Below are 23,283 nucleotides of genomic sequence, written 5' to 3'. Positions count from 1 at the left end.
TAATAATAATAATAATAATAATAATAATAATAATAATAATAATAAAGTTATTATAATATAATTATTATAATATTTTTGGTAAAATTAGTTAATAATAATATTTGAATGTTTTCAACATACGGTATTATATTAATACTATTTAATTAAAATTATGTAAGGGCAGAGACGGTGTGAGGGGAGGGTGATAGGGGCAGTTGTCCAGGGCCCCGCACCTTAAATTATAGTTAAGGCCCCACTGTTCTGATTTAACTGAACTTAAAATATTTTATTAATAGAAATTAACTTTTATTTTAAAAACATTTATTTTGCCCAGGGCCTCGCAAACTCTAGTACAGTTATTGAGTAAGGGTATATATAAAGTGTATGTAATACGTCGCTTTTAAAATACAGATTAGGCATAATAATAAATATTACTACGCATCAAGGTGAATAAGAGTGTACCTATTTATAAGTACATTAATTCTAAAAATTTTTGTCAAATGTGTATGAAAAAGTGTATAATCAATAACCATTAATCAGCATTTATAATTGATGTTGGCACTTGGTGTACGTGCGGGCTCGTCGCGAGTCACTCGTCTCTCCAAGTTGCAATACGTAGAACGTACCCTATTGTTGTTATTCTATAAATAAATATATTTCAGTAACGGGCTTTTAATTCTTATAAACATTTTGTGGATGCATTTGTAATTCTGATGCCACTGTTTATAGTGTGCCTGAGTCAATTTGTCAAGTCACACTTGAATACTTGATTGTGTTAGCCAATTTGACATCGCCGTCGCTGTATTATTATACTTATTGAAGTGTACAGTGTAGTATGTACACGTAATATTTTAAAATTCTTAGTCGTCTTTGACACTATAGTATTATACTTATACTAGTATTATAGTTTTGTGTTTCAACTTGATCGAGATCTAAGATAAGCTATAATATAAAATATTCGTTTTGCATGCTAACGTGTTACTAAAATATTTTAAATTTTTGTATAACCATACGAAGATAATAGTGTGCAACTAATTATTTTATGTATTTGTATACAAGGCCGTATCTAGAAACTTTTTTCGGGAGGGGTCCAAAATATATATAATTGTATATTATAATTTTATTGGATTTAGATTTTAACTTTTCATATTTGGATAAAAATAAGACGGAAAAAGATTTAATCTTGGTAAATTATAGGTACTTAAGTAAAATCCAAATATCCAATATAGTATTATACTAGTGTGACTTGCTCGATATAAAACCATGAGTAATAAGTTATAACAATTCTTTACCATAATCATTATATCAATACGGTATATTGTACCGTGCTGAGTATGACTGCACATCTTCCACAGTAAGGAGGCCACTTTTAAATCTAAATTCCTGGCCTTAAAATCTGTTTATCAGACTTCACATCAACCATTATAAAACTAAGTGGTTGTATTACTGTATTAGTTTACATTTGTTGGCTGTAGTTAAATTTAATAAGATTAATATTTACCTATTTCTAGAATATGTTATTATTAAATGATAAATTATAGGTAATTATAATCTCTAGTTATTCACTGTTCAATTACTGTTTTTCATTACCTACCTAAACTAAAAATGATGCATTTTTTGGGTTCATTGTACTTACCTATTTCTTATTTTTACAGTTTTTTAATTAACTTTTAGGTACCTATTTGTAATAACTAATAACTATTTTATTACTGTATATCTTTGATGTTCAATGATAGTAATTAATTAAGTTTTAAAAATAATAATTATTAATATATTGTAGAAATTATAAAAAAATAACTTATAAATTATAATTATATCTGAGATTAATAAATGTGTATTATGGGGATAATATTCATCAAAAACTAAATAAAGAAAAACTGAAAGGTAATTATTTTATTGACTAACTATTAATTTTTATTCTTATCAATTAAAAATAAAATAAAATAATACTAATTAGAAAAAAAAAATTACATTAATTAATCATCAATTTTCGTAACATGCTGTTTATGTACCTATGTATACCTAGCATATTAAAATTGTTTATTAATTTAAATTAACTTTTAGTTTAATTAGCCAATAAAAATGTGGAGCATAATCAGTTTTGATAATGAAAATGCTGTAGAGGCTGTTACTTCACACTGGATGAAAAATAACATGTGCGCCTGGCCAAAAAAATATGTTAAAAAGCATATACAACGTAGGACTATTCCAAATAAATTTGATTTTAATTATTTTAAATCAAGAATTTTGAAAAAAGACATTGGTAAATATTTTATTAATAGGTAGTTTGTTTTGATTTTTTACTAATTATTTACTTAATAGGAAGATTACATGGAGCTAGAGAAAAAGTTAAATTAGTAGAGGATATAAGTGACCTATCTAATATTGAAAATTCAAAATGGAAAAAAAAAACTACAGCTATAAATTTAGAACCTCCTCAGTATATTGAAGTTGCTTAAAAATAAGCAAAATGGTAGATACCTATTGAATATTTACATTTTATACGCATGATTTAATTTATACAAGTACTTAAATAATATGTATTGTTATAATTATTTTAATAACTAGTTGATTGTCTTTTTAGATGATTTAGATGCTAGGAAGGTAGATTCTGATACTTCAATAACATTGATAACTTCACCCAAAATGCAGAAAACTGGTACTAATTATAGTATGTTTATATTTTTTCTTTTATTAAATTGGTTATAACTATTAAAGTTTTCATTTTGTAATTTATTTGCAAATTTTGACCACGAGTTAGATTATAGTTATAAAAAAAGCAGTATAATAGAGAACTATAAGACACAATCGTTAAAATCCAAATTAAATATGCCTGGTTCTAGTTTTTCTAATGAGGGTATATTATAATAATTGAAGCATATATTTAAAGCTTTTATTTATTGATCTTCAATTATGTTGTTTTAAGATAATGATGTTCAGATGTCAGATTGCCCTCCTTCAAAAGTAAAAAAGAACTCTTTTTAAACCAAGTACATCAATTCAAGGTATTTTATTATTTATATTTGATACTCTAATTTAGTTAAAAATTATATTTTATTATTTAACACGTTAAATGTATATATTATTAACAGAGAATACGTCTTCATCGACTCCTCCAGAAAGTACTTATGAAATATCATCCATAATCTATACATCTTCTCCATTTAAGGTCACACAACAAGACAACTACCAATCATTAATCCCTGTTGTGCAAGAAGAAATAGTGTTACGAGGTAAATATGTTATCTGTTAAACAATATAATGGTCATGACTTATGACTGAGTATGTATTATATATTACAATATAACTCATTGTTTTCCTTAAATTATGTTGATACCAAAAAGTTATCCAATCTTTGTCATAAACCATCTACACCAATTAAACACAACTTTAATGATGATTTAGAACTCAAAACATAATGCCTAACCATATACATCTAAACAATAGAATAATTATATTTTTAAAGATTTTATTAAATTAATTAATATTTATAAGAATTAATAATGGTCTATTAATTTGTTTAAACATAGTATTTTCCCCCATTACAGATATTTTGTAGAGGATATTAAATGTGGTATTAAAGATAAGATATGATGTACTGTCCATTCAATAGAAGCAGATGGAAATGGAACATACTCTAACAGATACAACACAACAAGTAAATGAAACCAAACGCTCCATTCACCAAAATATATCAACAGAAGGAGAAGATTTTTATTTGATGATCCCCATTATGGATATAGAACAATTATTTATTTTTGAAGAGAAACTTGGAAAAGTCTTATAAATCATGTGCTGTAAGTGAAAATATGTATAATATTTTTAATTTTCATGAATTATTCTTTTATTAACAGTTTTAATTGTATAAAAATTAAGAGAAATTTATAAATGAAAATTATCAAATACATTTGTATAGGTAAATGAGCTCAAACATCTTCAAAAAAAAGAACTTAATTCTACGGTACAAGGCTTATTAAAAGCACTTTTCAATGATGATGTCTTAAAAGAATATAGTTATGTTGGACAAAAAAAGAAAGAAAATTTTCTGTTCACTAAGATCATGTGCAATAGTTTTTGGTGAGTGTTTTCTTATAATATGTTATCTTATTTTTTTCCAGTTCAACTATATAGTTAATATTCCATGACAAGTTAATAATCCACATATTTTATTACAGAAACCATTAGAAAAATGAAAAACTTCCAAAGTTCAACTAATGCAGCTATTGAAGATCCAATTAAAAAATATATTACTGGTGATGCATTTAGAAAATCTTCTAAAAATATAGATTAACAACAAATTTAAAATTGCCATATTATTCTATTTAAACAAACATTTTAAAGATGTAAAATACTTATTTATTAATCTCAATTAAGTACATATTTGTATTATATTATTACTAAGTTTGTTATTTTTATTTTATGCTACTATGTAGGATTAGCCTATAACTGTTCTTTTAAAAGCTATACATTTATGTTTTCCTTATTATAAATAAAAGAGATATTTAAGAAATATTTATTGTTTACTGGCTGCATTTTAATATAAATATCCATACAGTCTTGAAATGGTATGTTATAATAGCTATAATATGTTAAACTGAAATGTACAGCAGGGAATAAGTATTAATAGAAGCTCATTGGCAACTGTTATCTCCATAGCCTAAGGTATATTGGCTTATGGAAAAGCTATAGGAAAAGCTTTTTACAAAATTCATAAAAAGCTTGAGTCAAAATACTGCTATCATTTTGTAAGCAGAAAATGTAAAAAAATATTATATTCAAATTTTTAGCTAAATGTTGGGTTTAAAAAACGTAACATTAATATTATAAAAACTTGTTGAATTATTATAATGTATTAATGAGAATGGAAAAACAATTGAAAAATCATTATTTTGGAATATTATAATGATATAGTTCTTAAATTGTTTTTATAATATCCTTCTACAAATATTATAATAATGATGGTATTGTGGCCAAAAAATATAATTATAATATTATTATCACACTTTTGTACTTAATTTATAATGAATTAATATTGCTTAAATAATATTACTCATTTCAAGTGAAATGTCATAATAACGTTATTATATTATGATTTTGCTATCTGGGTAGGTATTCGTGACCCTGTCGAAAATTGTAACTCGAAAACAACAAGATAACACGTACTACGTATAATGCTTCACACAGAATTAAACAATTGCGTACGAAATAACCAAATAATAAAATGTTTACTAGTCTTATCGAAATTATTTTGTTCGACTCATTTGAATTGTTCGAGTAAATTTAATAATGCTTTGACGGAGATAAGGAGGACATCCTCGACTCATTGATCTTCTGTCCTGCGTTTGAAATATTCCGTAGAAAACTTTTCCCGGGTCGCGTCACGAAAATTACTGATCATAATCGACGGTTTACGAATAAATTGAAAAGCTGTTTTTGAATGCGTTATCGTACATAGAAGTTGAAGTTTGTTCGAGTTCAAACGGACTGATAAAGTATAATCACCGAGTTAATGGATGGATTCGTTTTAGAGATTTACCGCTGTCGATGCGTCAAACCATGTGTGTTTTCATATTGATATATTTCAATACGGAAGAATATTAATATTTGATGAGAATATAATCGTTGGTATCGAATAGCAACGTGTTTTACATCGGTAACAAACAACAAAAATAAAAATAAAATAAAACCCCGTTTGACAGTCCGACAAAACGTTACATCGGGTTGTGTAGAAGATATGACAAAATGCAGCTATTAAATAATGTTATAAACTATAAAATCATTTTAACAAACTAATATTGATGTCGACCGTTTGTTAAATACGATTGCAGTTGTACGTACACGATAATCCATTGAAGAAAAAATAAATAAATTTATCATTCAATTACAGTTAATTCAGCTTAACGTGGCCACCGGTTAATAATCGCGGCCTAATATGGGCATATTATAATGATCTAGTCTCGATTCTAATGTATGTTAATAAGGCTAAAAAACATCCATTAATGCGGGCACTATATTCGATTTATAGGGGCCGTTATTATTTCACTAAAACATAATATTATTAACAATGTGTTCATCGAAACAATATTTCCGCGAGTAAAACAAAACTAAGATGCTCTCGCCAGAATGTTCTACAAAACGTCAAACCGTTGAACAACCGTGACGTGTTTAGAAGTCAAAGACTTCTCAGAAGAGAAAATAGTTTATGTGAAAGTATCGACGCAAACAAAACGTGCGGTCAAAAAACGTAAAAAAAATTATCGGTAAAATATCGACGAGACCCTGAGTGAATGGTTTTCATTGATGACTAACCGCAGTGCTCACACGTTCCCAGACCCGTGTTTGAAAGCCAATGTCGAACAGTTAACTCAGTGAACGAGGAACATGAAATTAATTGCTACTGTCGATGGTTGTTCAAGCAGGTGGAAGAATATGCACGGTTAGAAAATTAGAACGTGTGCACGTGTGATGGACAATTTTTTTTTATTCAGCAGCGTTATTAAAATTTCACGTTATGCACAGCAAAATAAGGAATGAAAAATTAAGCAGCAAAGCATTTTCGCACGGCTCAGTGACTGTGATACGAACGTCGAATGGTTACTGCGTGGACGCGAGAACGACGTAAGAACGATTAAGATCAGGTCATAAATCATAATATCGGCTGCGATTCGGGGGCACGTTTATGATGTGTGTTGCGAATCTCCTCTGTAAATATATACGCGCGATTAATAAATCGTAAATGTCGGGTAAAAATAAAAGAATGGATAACAGTAATCTATAAAGTAAACATTATCATAAGACCATGTATCGCGTTTTCGGTAAAAATCTTGAAAGCGCGCTAGGTTTCCTCGGTGTATATTTAAATGTATGTGAGACAAATTGTTATTATTGAATTTATAAATTTATTTTTACAATCTGTAAATATAAATTTTTATAATGAACATAATTGATGTAAGAATAGTGGTGGGATTGCGATCATAATTGAAGAATTCATCCAGTGATAGAACTTCATGGCAGTGGATAATTTATTATCATTTTAAAGGTTCCAGCATAATTTGCGTTTCAAACGCCTTCTGGAATCACATGGGATGTTAATAGTTAGTTAACAGTGTTTATAGAGAGTTTTAGCTATTTATTTTACTCTTGGAATGAAGAGGTTAGAGCGTATCATTTGAAACAAAGAAAGGTACTTTTGCAATTTATAGTGGCATTGGAACGTTTAGATTTTGTTTAAATTCGAAGGTTTGACTGAACTCCAGAGTTGTACACCATTCGATCATGTGGATTTCAAGAGGAGTTTACAAAGGAGAGGTTTATTGTTTAGACTAATGGAAGTTAGGAGGAATCGCTGCTTTCGGGATAGGTTGTTGAGAGTAATTCATTTGACATGGACATGGTGAGCCCAGGTCGTCGCCGGTTCAGATAGAGACCTAGATAGCATATTTTTTGTGGCTAGATTATTGAGGTTTATGGCAGGGGAGTTTCTTGGTTTTATTGTGAATGTGCAATGAATTGATTTTGATTCGTTTATCTTGATTCCCCATTCCTTGTATAAGGTTTGCAATAGGTTTAATTGTGTTCGGTTAAAGTTAGATGCTGTTTTGGGTTTTGTCGACTGCGAAATCACCTGTAATTGTGTGATTAATTGTGGATTGATCTGAGTGGGTTGATAAGTTCAAAAAGAGTGGGACTGCTACAGCAACCCGAGAAACACCATCGTGGCTGAGATTTATTTTAGATACAGCTGACCACCCTAAACGTATAGCGAAATGTCTATGATCAAGGTATGATTTAAATAAAAGGTAGTAAGGGGGAAAAACTTTTTTACTTTAAAAAGGAGACATCGGTTCTTTATCAAAAGTTTGAGCCATACCTGAAAATGCACCTAAGCATATTAACTTTTTTCCAGTGATATATGCAGGTGGACAAAATCATACCTAATTCTATCATTTTCATTAATGAATCTTTGTCGTGTTATTTCGACTAAATTATTTTCGAGCCCGTTTGTATCGTCCGTTAAGATATGTAACGTCGATCGTTATAACATACAGTGCATATAGTAATGAAAAATATGAACAACTGTATTCGAATCGCGTTTATTTTCTTACTTATGGACATGAAATACAAGTGGGCGAGAGAGGATGCATGACGTACGTTCGACCATGCGCTCGTGTTCATTTTAAATAGAAAGTAAAAACACAGTATGTTATGATTTTAAAAACCGATTATTTCAATATATCAAATGTGACTTATTAAGTATTTTGTTTTTCTCAGTATTATATTGGTCGTGTAATTGTTTTGAAAACTAATTAAATTTCATAAAAAAAACGCATTTCAGTTCTATAGAAAATATTCAATCATGTATTTGTTCGTCGAATTCCTTGTACATAAATTAATTATATTTGACGATACATTAATTTTGTAATTGACAAGCAATGAACTATGTGGCAGACGATAATTCACACGAATGCATAATGTATTCTTTTTTATTTTGAGTAAAGACTTCGACGACATAGGTCATTGGCCGTAAAAAGCAGGCTTGTGTTAACATACTTATGGTACTAGGTATAGAGTTTTTTTTTTTTTTGTAGCCAATCTCTATTTTTCATAAAAATTCGTACTACACATTTTTTAATACACAATTATATGATACAAAGCTCCTCTCTACCCCCTTCCATATGATTATAATTTTTAGTTCAATGTCAGTAATAATTTTTAGTATTAGTTCTTTTTTTTAATCGAATTGCACATTATAATTAGTTAAACTAAAAACCAATCTGATATTATTTTTTAAACTAAGGTTTTATTTATTTATTTATATTAACTATTTGCTTATTTATTTATACATAATTATTTTACAATACGATTAATCGTTTTTAAAATTATATTTTATTTTCAGAATACAAATTACCTGAAATATTATGTATTATGGATATATTTTTTCAAACGATTAATTTTAAAACTTTGCTTTGATATGAATTTATATAGTACCTAACATAAAAGCAGTGTAGTTAAATAAAAAGTAAAAAATAAAAATAAAAATACAACAAATAATAAATTTCAATTTTTTTCAATTTTAATTAAATTTAAATTACGAAAAACAGCTACTCATAAGTAAGAAAACGATTAATTTAAATATTTTCTTTGTTTTTATTCCTAAAAATCCTATACTAGGATTGTTCGGGATTTTCCATAAACTTTAATAACAATCAATCGATTAGAAATCGTAGTACGAAAAATGATTAAAATAAAAAACATCTACATCGCAGTCCGTGTTTAAACTGTAAGATAAAAGAAAAAGAAAAAGAAAAAGAAAACCAATTGGAATGCATTTGCAAAATAAACAAAAACGATAATTGATCGGTTTTGGAACGCTTTCAGATATGACGCGCATCCACCACGACATGTAACACGGTTGTCAAAACATCGCAGCCCGTGCGTACCGTAAACAAATTGGTATTTGTTTCTTGGTCTATGATAGGGCACGATTTTAACATTTTTCCCAGACGAAAAAGTTCCTAGTTCTGCTTCTAACCCACACGGAATCCGAACACTACCCGGGTATTGTTCCAGTGAAACTTAAAACACCGGAAGTCACATCGGCAACCCAACAGGTGTTATCGCACGTTTTATCACACATTAACAACATTTTTTGAATACTCCAGTTTACCACTGCAGACATTGCGTTGGTCGTATAAGTTTGAGCACCGATGGACATCCACTATAAGTCACAATCTACCGAAGTAACATTTTCGTAAATTTGGGCGCGTGAGAGTTATTGCCCGAAATACGAGAGGCCAAAGCGCCTCCTCCGACATTCCTCACGAATGTCAACCGGAATATTACGGGGGATTTTTTTATTTTTTTTATTTTTTTTTTTTTTTTGCTCGAAATGCCCACCAAGGCGGGCCATGGTGTTCTCAGACCAACCGGGTTAGTGATATTACGGGTAACAACCTGGGTGGCGGTGAAACGTAACTTTTTCATAAATTGTATACGAATTTTTCGCCGCTAATTTTATTTGATCAATGGTCGACACGCGACCATAAACCGTTTACGGCCGCGATGTGAATAATAATAATTATGCATGGTTTGCCCGTACCTGATCGCAAGTGCGCTATCCGAGGGCACGCGGCCACCAGTTCCAACGCGTCCGCGGACCCGCACGAGAACATTATCGAGGTCAGGTTCAACTTGCATTCATCTTCGGCCGTCGTTTTGCTGTTCAGGATCCGCTGGCCCTTCCGCTTGACCCTGCGTAATATCACCTCACCGTCGTCGCTGTCGTCGCCGTACTCGGACAGCCGCCCGAACTCCTTGCTCGTGTTCTTCCTAGACTTCACCAGGCTTGGCAGGTCCGGCTGCAGCTTCTTGTACACCACGCTCCAATCGTCCGACGATTTCTCGTAATGCTCGGACGAATGGCGTTTTGGCGACGGCGGCGAGGTGGACGTCAACATCATCGGCGACTGGTGGTGCATGTCGGACGTCAGTAGGTCCACCGGCAACTGCGCGGGCGAGCGAAACGGATTAAGACAATTTTCATGGGAAAAACGATTCGACCAAATTAAAACGGGTGCGAATTAGTCGCCCGCGATTGTTGGTTATAGAACTCACGTTTGGATTGTTATTGCCTTGGGATATCGTAGACACGTCGCTCCACGAAATGCTCTTGCTGACTTTCTTGATCTCATAGATACCTTTAAAAGGGCAGTTTCGAAAATCCGACTTGGACGCTGGAAAACGTGAAAATGTAATAATAACAAATATTTGTCCACATCGTATCGTGTACAAGAACGCGGTATCGTAAAAAAAGTTGAAACATTCATCGCGATAATAGTATTGGTATAAACGTTTAAAAATAAATAAGTGAATTATGTTATTGATGTTGAAAACCGTATGAGCGTTTGACTAGATAAGTAATTATGTGAAAAAATAAAAATTAAAGAAAAAAGAAAATAGCGATAAACAATTTCGATTCCACAGGAAAAATGAAATTAGGGTCAAAGTAACTATTTTTTGATTACGTTATTGAACTGCAGCATTAAAGCCTTTAAATGAGACGTAACGATTTAGGTGCGTATGAATCGATTAACTGACATTATGCGACTAAATTTATTTGTAGACAAACGTGAAAACATTTATTTATTCATCATAGTACGCGATCCGATGTTGAATATTTATGTATTATAAAGGTATCACCGGTAAGGCGTTCAATGTTTTCCGATTCGCTTAATGAACATCGTTATAACACTTAAAGTCGAGGAAACATTTGATAAAATCAAACTAACACTGTTGTTTGATTAAAAAGCATAATATAACTTTGGAAAACGAAATAAAATCGCGATACAATAACTGTGTACGGACGATGAAGTCGAAAGCAGTTCAAATATTGTACGGTAGATTGGATTTAAAAAATATAAATATATCCTGAAGCGATAGGTGAAGCAATTTTTCTAGAATCGTAATGGAACGCAAAAAAGAAGAGGGATGGGGGAGGAAATAAAAAAATAAATATAAAATAACTTCACCCCGCCTCGCGCTTACCCGACGGTTCACTAGATTTCGGACCACGACGCTATTGGTATTCATTGTGCGCGCTACTCGTGAACACCGCGTTCTCTGCACAATGTGCTTCGCGCGCGGTAGTCTATCCGTATTTGTTTTAGAAGGTTAACGCGAAATTGCACTCGGTCGCTCGGCAAACACTTGGAATATTTTTTTGTAATCAACGACTTACCCACTAGCGTAATTGAATCCGTAGCGTGCGCATCGAAGTTCGGCGGGTTGCACGCGTCTTCCGGTCTCCTACTCGGCTGACCTGATTTCGCGTGCAGCGGAAAAAGAAAACAAACAAAAACAAAAACCGTGTACTGATGAGCGTACGTTACGTCCTACCCCCCTCATGTACGTTTACTACAGTGAGTACGACTTACCCATTTGAAGTTCGGCCAAATCGTTGGCCCTGCGGTGAAAGTCCAGACAAATGTAACCGCTTTGGCTGGAAAAATAAAATAATAAACAAAACACCGATCAGATGGTCCGCCGACGGGTCGGAGTTGTGGCGGTGGCGTTCGCGAGGCGAGCGAAAACTGTTAAACCGAACGAAGCGCCCGGGGGAAACGTGAACAGCTGAAACGTGAAGAAATCGTTCTCGTCTCGTTTTCCGCGATACGAGTTTACGAGGCCTACGGCGGTGCGGAAATCGTGTTGTTCACGAACGGCCAACGGCCGGAAAGACCGACGCGCCCTATACGCAGCGGGTCAATCGTCCGCGAGAGCTATGTCGCCATGTCCTACGTGACGCCGGGTCCAAACGTGAACGCGGCGAGAAAAACTATCAATCGTTTTTATAACAAATAGTGTTTTTATAACAAATTAGATTGTCCAACGTACGCGATAAACGCGGGCGAATTAATTCGCTTTCGTTCGCCGTACGGTTTGAAAATCGAACCGTTTTGCTTTTGGTCGCACGTTGAATAAACGTAAGTATTCGAAACGGATGTTTATTGTAATAGTTTTATACAATTTTATAATATAAAATTATACACATTAATTAATATTGTATAATAATATTAATTTTAAAATATAATAAAATGTGTCGGTAGTCAATTTAGTATGAGACCGGGACGAAATTTCAATTTTTTCGCAACCGTAGTTATAGGCGATAGAATTCATCAAAAACAAGTCTATCCTCGTAAATAATTTAATTTACAACTGATCATCTTTTTTTCAAATATTTTTTATACAACAAATATTTCAGTGCAGTACTTTCGAATGTAAATAATTTTTTTTGTGAATTCAATGACAATTTTAGTTGACTTTAATTCGAATAACTAAAACGTCTACCGCACGACTCACTTCAAAGCACACTGCACGTTGAAAATCAAAAAATATCGAAATACGGTCAGCCGCAAATAGGTCGAACACGTTGCGAATGCGGCCAAAACGATTTCATCATCCGCGAATTCGCGTTCACGTAAGACATAGCAGAGGACAACGTTTTCGCCGCCGGTCGTTTCCCCCAAAGGGACGCTGAACGTGCGCACCACAACGACTTGATACTCTTCTGCTCACCATCCGGTAACGTAGTGCGCCATCGTTGTGAACCGGTACGGCGCCACTTCCATCTCCTGCTGGCACGTCAGCTTCATCTCGTGCCCGGGCAGCGGCGCCACCAGCGGCTGGTTGTAGAAGAACTGGTGCGAGGTCTGTATGGTCTGTGTGGTGAACGCGTGGTCCAGAGTGGTGGACACCAGCTTCAGGGTGCTGTTGTTGTGGTGGTGCAGGAACGTGAACGTCTTGCCGTGGTCCAGCGTCCGCCACCGTTGATACTCGGTCAACCACAGCGGGAAAGTGCACTTCGTCTCCGACGTTTCTGCGCGTGCACACGAACAAATCAAATATATATGGTCAGTGCGCCCGAATCGAACTGTTTTTATTTTTTATTTTTTTGTTTTTCACTAAACTGCTATCAGTTTTAGATACGAACCGAGCTTAGTTTTTCATAAACGCGTTGAGAACACGTACGGGGCAAAGTAAAATACACCAAACGGGCTTCGTGTACACGACTACTCTCCTGTTCTTCAAACCATCCAGCTTACCAGTATTATCCACCGAAGGAGTCGGTCAACACTTCCTTTTATCTCTTTTCCATCTACTTCCCTGAATTAATTTCCCTTTTAAACTTCGAAATTTCCACACATATCACCTGTTCGATGGTTCCCTCCCTCGCGTACCATTTTACTCTGTTCGTTGTCGATCATGATCTCACCATAACTATTAAGTCTCGACGCTCATCCTCTAAACTCAAGCACTGTATCATATCATACTACGGTTTTACCTGTATATGTTCGATAAACACTAGACAATTCATAATAACATTAGTGATATCGCGATTCCGTCGAAACATTTCACGCGACCGTTTATCAACTACTAACCGACATACCTTTTTTCAGTATCATCGTTCTGGATCCTTCAAGCGGGCTGAACAACCCGCTGCACGTGGCGTCGCCAGACTGCGCCACCCTGTACTCAACGTCCCCGGAAACGCCGGAGCCTTTGAGTTGTCTCTGGGACGTCGTCCGCTCGTATATGAAACACTTGAACCGGTCCTCGGTCGACATCGGTATACCGTTGCTGTGGTGGACGCGGCCCACGAGGAATCTGTACGAACCCTCTTTCCACCCGGCGATGCATTCCACTTCTTCGACTAAATGCACGATCGATCGGTTACGATAAGTTCATGTACAAAACGTGTAAACGCAATGCGCCGTTGGGTTCTACGCGTAAATCGCGCCGAGTCATTCTAAACCGTATCGTTAATGACTGCAGCGGAGTACGGGCTATGAATATATTACAGCGGCAGGTACCGTACACTCGCGTTATACGACCCCCGGGACACTTCGCGCGTTTGGTTCTTTCGAAGAAGAAGAAAAAAACAAATCCGATGGATGAGAACGTAATATTATTCCGGGGCGTTATTCGCAGCGCGTAAATGATAACAAATCGTAAGCCGTTACGTGCACGGCAAATCGGGTTTGCTACGCGATTAAATTCGTTCAAGGTGCGAGCAGGTGCACAGTTGTAGCACGCGGGACCGGTCGAACGCGGTAACGGTATCGCTGACCAGAGGGGTCGAACTACAAAAAATGCAGTATGGTGAATATCAAATTTTATTAGTACCTACCCACCTACCGATTGGATGTAAACGTTGGGGAGGAGGCTGAAACCCTACCATAATATTGTATTCAAAATTGATAGTATTCAATACTTTCATAATACATTTTACACATTGGGCCATGGGTACCATGGTGACCAGATATGTGTCACCTATCCAGCGTCCAGTACCCACCCACCGCATAATTCACTATGGCAGTCGCCATATACTTGGATATAGGGATCGACGCCACTGTCGCTGACAAACGGTCCGCGCCACGGAGTCTCCTGAAACGGACGCGTTTCCGGAATCCAGAGGGTTACGAAAGTACTCCTCGTTGACAGAACCGCACACTGTTCGCGGCGTCAATCGATATCGTCGCGGCACAAATAATTACGGAGAGGTGCGCGGATATGTGATTCGGCCGCCGTCCGAGCGTTTGCGGAGAGAGGGATAGAGAAAAAGATAGTGAGTGCCCGACGAAGCGATTGAGGAGTGTATGCACGACATGTACGATAGTGGCGGGAAGCCGAGACCGGAAGGAATGCAAATATTACCGGGTATCACGGCATCGGTTCCGGGGGGGGGGGGGGGGCAACGCGGTGATCATCGTCGGCGGACGGATATCTGAATAATATTAGCCTGCGGGGTCGTTCCTCGCCGAGCGTGGCTACAGGCGATTTCCGCGTGCCGTAACGATATTGTTTAATACGTTTAATGCACTCGCGGCGAAACGACGGCGACTACAATACGTTACCGATACGCACTGATGGTATTTTTCCCTTCGAGTTTAACAATATCGGTCGGCTTACTCTAACATTAATGCTAATGATACAATCGAATAATGAAATCGGTTCTAATAAACGCGCAGACTTGTTAATCAAACATCTTCTCATGGGCACAACGGACTTCTCCGTCGCGAATGCCGAATACAAAAATACGATTGCAATTCATAATAATAATATGTGCATAAATATAATGTATACTGACGCGCGCTCTCGGATCCTTCGACGTCGGGACACGCCTGGTATCGGATCAGCAGCCTCGAATCCTGGGTGCAAGCCTCCACCGTGGAAACAGGATTTTTGCAGTCGCCGTGGCCACGGTTGTACGTGAACGTGTACGGGGGTTTGAACGGGCACTGCATGGGATTGCCCGTTTCCCGGAACATGGAGTACAGAAGAGCGTCGCCGGTAATCAGTGGACATATGGTCTTCAGTGTACCCATCTCGTTGCAGAAAGCTACGCAAAGTCGGCAATCGGTTACAATAATCCTTTTTTACGGTATACGGAGGGGGGGGGTTACCGTTTCCCAACCCTATGATACAATAGTGTTGCAACTATATACCGCGTTGATGTGCACGCCCGGTCTGTATTCGTCGTTTTGATTTCGACTGATATTTTTGTTTTGCAAAACGAAGCTACGCGGATGACGAAACTTAAGTATGTCCACGTCGTTCACGGATAGTAATTGTGATTCAGATACACAATTTTTTTTTTTTTTTCAAGATTAATTATTGATAAAAATACATGAATGTAGAACGCAAAGATTTATTTTTCGCTTCGATTCGAAGTGAAATATGTATTACCCATAGTTCGAATACTACGATAAAACAGACCGTAGCCGTAACAACCCGCCCACCGATATCGTTTCAAATATTGTAACGATCTCTAATGAAAATACTGTCGCGAAAACGAAAACGACATCGAATAAAAGAAAAATATTACATCGTTGTGCATCACTATAATTTAGTGTTCGGGGGTGTTCGAACAGCGAGCGCCTTGTTGGAAAGCGTTTTGTGCGTGGACCGACGGATAAAGTTTTGGTTCATTGTTTAATAATAATTTATCGCGACTCGTTTAAAACGGGAAAGCCGAGACAAAGAATCCGTTGCACGGTAAACGGTCTATGAACAATAATTAACGTCAGTTTTCGCGGACCCGCCGCCAACGCGTACGCAATCTCCTCGTGTTCCACCGATCGTATATAATACAACATTCGCCCGCTTTATCCTTTCATTACTCTTATAACTTTTTCCTCGGAAACGCGCGTGCACATACACGCGCACAAACGTAGACTTTTCCTTTTCCTTCTCCTCTGCTGCGGTTCTCGCGTGCACTGGGAGGGGAGGGGCGATACAAATTGATTCGCTTGTGTTCGGTTTTACGGTCCGATAAACATCTCCATCGATTGTTTCGCGTACGGTACACATGACGCGTGTACAATACACACACACACACACACACACACACACGCACCACACGAGTATACCTACACTTGGGGCGACCCGATTTTCCTTGGCACCGAAATCTCTGCGTACCACCAAAAACCCACCCCGCAATCGCGCGATAGACGTCAACGTTTCCCGGCGACTTACTTTCTTTGTACTGCAGGACGTTATGATGTTTCTCGTGAATGACCACGCATCGGTAACACGGCTTTTTCCTGTGAAAACATACAATACCGATAGATTATCATCGCTGTACAATATTCAACCGCAGCATTAGTAGACTTGCGCGGCTACTGCTTAGACAATACATGGAATGCATAAGGGAAATGTCGTCGATCGAGAACGGCGAATTGAGAACGATTGAACGTCGAAGACCGGCCATCAGCCTATTGATTACTATTATCAACATTCGCGCCAGTTAAGATGAACATTACGCATCGTTTGCGTGATCAACAACGTACTGTAATCGTTATGTTTCGCATACGTATACAAAACGAAACTGAGGACCATAAGATGTGTGACCTGAAATACGTATCGGATTCTACCCCGGAATGAACGCGAATGGGTTAAACGGTACATTTCCCTTCCATACCGTGAAATATCAATTGATTATTAATGCACTCGCGCTCCATCGGTTTTTCTTTCGCGCGAATACAACAATGTACGCCGTGCGAATTGCTACATTATAATGACGGACGTAATACAACACACCTATGCGATATTTGCATATACGGTTAAACGTGGCGAGTACGTCACGTGTAAGGGTTGAAAAATAACGACGGACCGGGGGAGGGGGAAGTCGTTTTACGATTATTGTCTTGCATACTTGACACGCCGTATATGGCGTAGAATCCGATCAATCTTATAACACTATTGACTTCTCTATAAATAATGTAGCGCTCCGATGAACATAAAATCCTTTTGGCGTCAATCCACCTAAGAATTTTTTTTTCTTCTCTTCAATAAAACCGGGTATATTTTATCAGCTTTAACTCTCTGCCGATTTAACTCAACAAATAGGAAAAATCGGTTTTATATATACGTTTACTTTTGTGTGTAACTTCTAGCTTATATATATATATATTGGTTAAACCACTAGTAAAATTTTATCGCACGTCGTATTTGTTTATTATTATTTAGCATTACTACAAAGTCCGCATAGCTTATATAGAAATCAAATAACTCTAAAACGGCTGTGTCTGCCCGGTCGTACCGAACTAATAACACACCCGAATACGAGTATTTGCCAAAGTGTTTAGCTGTGTTCACGTTCCAATTATTGTTTTGCGCGCATTGAATTTAAATTCCACTGTGGCATTATCCATTTTCGAGAACACAATGGAAGTAACTGATGATATTCCTTAGAGGCTAATAATTACTAACGAAAAAGCAATCAAACATCAATCGATGTAATCGACGGGGAACGATTCGTAATAATTGTTTTATTAATTTTTAGTAAAAATTGCATATTTTATGATTTTCAATGCATACATGTTAATTATTTAGTGCATTAATGCATATGCACATTACAACGATTGTAAGTGTATAGACATCAGAAATATAATAGAAATGTTTCAATATTCAGTCCATCTATACCCGCCGCTCCAATGCACATTTTATAATGATAATACCAAATGGCTAGCTTGACATACTCCTACTCCAAATTACACATTATAATTAGATAACTAACAATTTTTTAAATTGAAAACATAATTTTGTCTGATATAAATTTGAAAATTATTTACAAATTCTTTATTTTGATGTGCGGTATATAATTTAAAATTTAATAGATATATTTAAGACCTCGTCAGCTGTCTCGCTTATACTGGCTTCCTGAAAAACACTTTCATTGTAGTGTTATTTACTGGTATTTATTAGATTCACACTTCTTGAATCCGTAGTACATAGTTCTAGTTTCAGACTGCACACTTTGTGTCCGGGTTTACCAATAAATAGGAGCTGGTACACATAATAATATACGTAGGTATCTTCGGGAAAATCGATGTCGCCACAGTGGAGTTTATTTATACAGAAAATCTGGCCAAAATTAAAATAAAAATAAAAATAATAGCGTTTTAAACTACGACAACACTAATTTTCTTTAAGTTTTAGATGTACAACGAGATAAAAAGAAAACCTTTTACAAACACTGTTCTGATGGCTTGCTAAATAGTGTGTTTAAAGTACATTATTGCTTGTTTTACATTTTGTTGTTTCGTTTATCGCATACAACGTAATATTCAGTGTGTGTTTAAATATTTAGTATTTGGCAGTTATTTAAAATAATTATTATCTTTAGAGTAGTAGATGGGTTGATATTTAGGAGTTTCAATGCAGTATAGTTTTTTCCAATTGCAATTTAACATTTCATTTATGTATTTCAAAATATTTACGCAATTTTATAAAGGAATTATTATTATTTGTGTTTGAATCTATATATTTCGGATACTGCCGAGCGAAAATATTTGTTTTTATGTATAATATAGACACTAAATACAATATATGTAAAAAACAGTTTTCCGCCGATTCACGCCATTTAGTTTTTACTTTACTTGAGTGTGACCGTACAACGTTCTCAACAGGCATAGTCCAAACAGATATTTCAGTGCAACGAGAATAGTGATGCAAACGTTTCCAAAGTTCTCTTGTCCCCTTGAGATTAATATGCAATATTGATCATCAATAATAAATTGTAAGACAGTATCAGTTCTTTCATCTACAAGATATTGTTGATTAATATGCGTTCGTTTTTTACACGAAACAAAAGTTATAATAAATTAAAATATTCAGTTTATAGAAAAAAAAGTAAGCAGTTTGAATAAAACCATCATATTAACTGCAAGTGGGGTTTTACTTCCTATTAAACATATAAATAAAGTTCGCAATGCTGTAAAAAGTATACTGTAAAAAGTATATTTTCCACTAAGTTTTAAAAATGCGGAGAAACATCGAAAACTTTAATAATTTAAAAAGTAAAAAAGGCATTACATTAAGAAGATTTTTTATTGATCCAGATCAAATGCACGTACCACTGAAATAGATGTAAACGTAATTAAAATGTTTTAAAATATACTAGAAGCAATATCAAATGGTCACGTATAAACATGGAAAAGTTTGAAGAATGTATCACAGATAGATACAGTAAATATCTATGCTTAATTATATGGTTGGCATCCAATATCATTCTCCTTACACAACATATTAATCCATTGGGTTACAGTAATATCGCATACGATAATACCATTAGGTAAATTATCTGAGAATGCTGCCGAAACAAGGAATAAACAATTTAAATTTTATAGAGAAAATTGTTCAAGAAAATGTTCTTGAGAGTTTTGTAATAACAAAATTTAAAAAAATAGTATTGTTAAATTTATAAAAATTTTTAAGTAGTATAAGATTGATCTTATACTACACAATTTTAATCTACGAAAAAAAAAAAAAAAAAAATGAAAAAAATAAGTCTTTTTCAACGAAAACATTGAAATGTTTTCTTCTGAAGCCATTAAACCATTAAACCACGTATCACAAACAGAAAATAATAAAAAAGACGACGAAACGGATGATGAGAATTTTGACTAATGTGTGATTTTTCAGAAATTTAATCAATCTATTAATGCATTAAAAATGAAAAAACTATAATTTAATAATATTTTGAAACTAATTTCAACTGCATAAACCCATACAATATTTTTGGCCAGCACTTATGTAATGAGTACTCCAATGTTGAGTCGTGGCGGCAATCGCATGTGTATATGGTTTTCGTTAAGGTTTAGATATCGTATGCGAAACACAATTAATTGACTTTGCATAAAAGTCAACAGCGAAATCCCCGAAGCGTTATATATATATATATTATTATACATATATACGCGTGGCGTATAACCCAACTGAAGCAAAGGGAGTCGTATGTATGTATGTGTGTTCTTTGAATCCTTTACAAGTTAATAAATAAATAAAACTTTATTGCCTTCGATGACATTTACTGGAGAGTATGTATTACGCATATGAACTATATTAATATATGTATATACTCGTATTTATATTTATATTTAAACGTATTGAGGACTTGGTGTTTTCCAAAGGCGCAGCGAAACTTTGGACAAATATTTAATAACAGTGTATCACACCCGATTCACGTCGTCGGCCTAAATAGTACCGCGAAATATGCTCTATCATTTCGTTTATTTCGGGGCGGGGGAAGGGAGATAAATAGTAACGCTTACTTGAAATGTACAAAATATCACGCTTGTTACTCGATAAATTTGCATTGTCTAATAATAAGTCTACGATGACGCATAATATTGCTAGTGCATTTGTTCCTCCACGAATATAATACACTACATTAGGGATCTTTAAACTTTTGTAAACACTGTAGGTACCCTTTTTTATCAATAAACTTTATTGAGTACCCCTTCTTAGTTAAAAAAAACTTAAATAAATATAAAACAATTTAAAAACTTATAATATTACATTTTTATTTCATTAAAAACTCACACAAAAAATGTTAAAAACAAAAAGATATTAATTTAAAAAAAAAAAAAATTGTGGAAAGGGTTAGCTTGTTTTTATTGGCACAATTCATCAATATTGGGTTCTAATTTAGTTAAATACAATCTTAAATCATCTTCATCATTTAACTTGTTTCTATATTTGCTTTAAAACTTGAATAACCTTTTCCATTTAAATAATTTAAATTTAAAGGTTTGTTAACCAGACTCATACATTTTAAATAATCTCGAGTACCCCCAAAGGGTATGCGTACCCACTGCATTATATTATAGTTATACACATATCGTCATCAACTCGTAGTTCAGTGAAATTATTCGTTTATAATGTTATTATTGTGCACATTGATCTTTAAATTTAGGCTGAATGTTCAACTTCACATGTTAGCTTGAACACGATATCATAATTAACGTAGAATTTCGATCGCATCATACAAATTATGTCGAAGAAAGATTGCGGTATCTATAATAATAAATATCTACGGTATCTATAATAATACATACTTTTATTTTGATCCACATTAAATTTTAATTGAATGATTATTCGATGTTTAACAATATTGTATGCAGGTAAAACATCGGAAATATTATTTTTTTTTCGATCGTTTTTGTGCGCTCAAATATGTAGAAAAACAAAAAAATAATATATCCCAGACTCAGGTTACGGGTAATAAATCTAAGAAAAAATTAGAAAAAAAAAAAAAAAAAAAAAAAAAGGAAAAACTTCATCAACGAAAAACCCTTTTTAAGAAATACAAAAAGGGAAATAAATATTTGCGAAACACGCACATTCGTCATGATTTGCGCAATGATCGACGTGCATTTAAAATAATGCCAGGAGGCGAGAAATGATTATATTTAACGCCGTACAGTTTCGTTGGGGACAAATTATACTCGAAAATGAATGACGAAAGTGCGACAGGTTAGTCGTCCTAGAAAACGCTTTTTTTACCTTAATTTAATTTTGTACGTCCAATAACCATCTTCGACGAAACGATTTTCAATAGATTAGGGTCGGAGAAACGGCAGCGCAGTATATTGCGCGTATTATAAAACGTGAATGACAGTCACAAAAACGTTTTACGTACTCTTGACCGACTGAAGTGAGCGATATTATAAATCGTTGTGTCGAACGGTTGAATCGTTTTTAGAATAAAGTATAATACGATAAGATTTTTTACCGTAAGTGATGTATACGTTCTCGAGTATGACTTCGAAATATTGTTTTTATATAACTTTGAGCTATCTCTACGAAACATTTTAGCAGCATAAAAAATAAATTCCCAAATATTTATCGTTATTTGTAATAATTTTTTTTTTTCAACCTCGCAACGACAATACATGTATGACTGTACTCCGGTTGGTATAGAATTGACCTCAATACGTATAAATAATCAAATAGTCGAATATCGGATGTTGGGAGCACCGTAACTGCGCACGAATCGGTGCCATTTTAAAAAATAGTACCAAGACCCTGCAAAAGATATTTTTAAAATTATAATAATTAGCGAGATCTTAGTCTGCGCCAGAGACCCGTAAAAACTGATGTATACATAAGTAATCAAAAACTGGAACAAATAGAAGAAATGGTACACCTAGGGAGCAAAATCATATTTAATGGCAAGAGTGTCCACGACATAAAACAACGCCTAGCATTAGCAAAAACTTAAGTAAAAAACTTAAGTTGCTCACTTCAAAAAAAGATACATATCAATATCAAGAAGAGACTTATAAAAACATATATATGGAATGTTGTAACACACGGATGTGAAACTTGGGTAATAAATTATACCGAAAAGAAAAAACTAAAAGCCTTCGAGATGTGGTGTTGGAGGCGTATGGAAAGGATAAGCTGGATAGAGCGAAAAACAAATAAAGAAGTACTTAGAACAGTGGGAGAAAAACGTAC

General features: G+C 34.6%; 1 protein-coding gene and 1 pseudogene across 4 annotated transcripts in view; one reads left to right on the top strand and one right to left on the bottom strand.

The window, feature by feature from the left end:
* The window catches only part of LOC112683168, a 206,439-nt gene that overhangs the window by 29,868 nt on the left and 153,288 nt on the right, over positions 1-23,283 (bottom strand). For all 4 annotated transcript variants that reach the window (XM_025554068.1, XM_025554076.1, XM_025554084.1 and 1 more), the window contains 8 exons: positions 17,014-17,081; positions 15,626-15,877; positions 13,925-14,188; positions 13,054-13,354; positions 11,913-11,977; positions 11,717-11,797; positions 10,594-10,712; positions 10,079-10,484 (listed from right to left, as the gene is read on the bottom strand). In XM_025554068.1, coding sequence (XP_025409853.1) covers positions 10,079-10,484; positions 10,594-10,712; positions 11,717-11,797; positions 11,913-11,977; positions 13,054-13,354; positions 13,925-14,188; positions 15,626-15,877; positions 17,014-17,081 — 1,556 coding nt within the window. The remainder of the gene's footprint in view (positions 1-10,078; positions 10,485-10,593; positions 10,713-11,716; positions 11,798-11,912; positions 11,978-13,053; positions 13,355-13,924; positions 14,189-15,625; positions 15,878-17,013; positions 17,082-23,283) is intronic.
* Positions 2,062-4,270, top strand: LOC112683192 (annotated as a pseudogene).

This window comes from Sipha flava, unplaced genomic scaffold (assembly GCF_003268045.1).
Source record: "Sipha flava isolate LNK unplaced genomic scaffold, YSA_version1 104_pilon_pilon, whole genome shotgun sequence".
Classification (NCBI taxonomy): domain Eukaryota; kingdom Metazoa; phylum Arthropoda; class Insecta; order Hemiptera; family Aphididae; genus Sipha; species Sipha flava.
The sequence above is the reverse complement of the archived record's forward strand: the minus strand, read 5'-3'. Positions and strand labels throughout refer to the sequence as shown.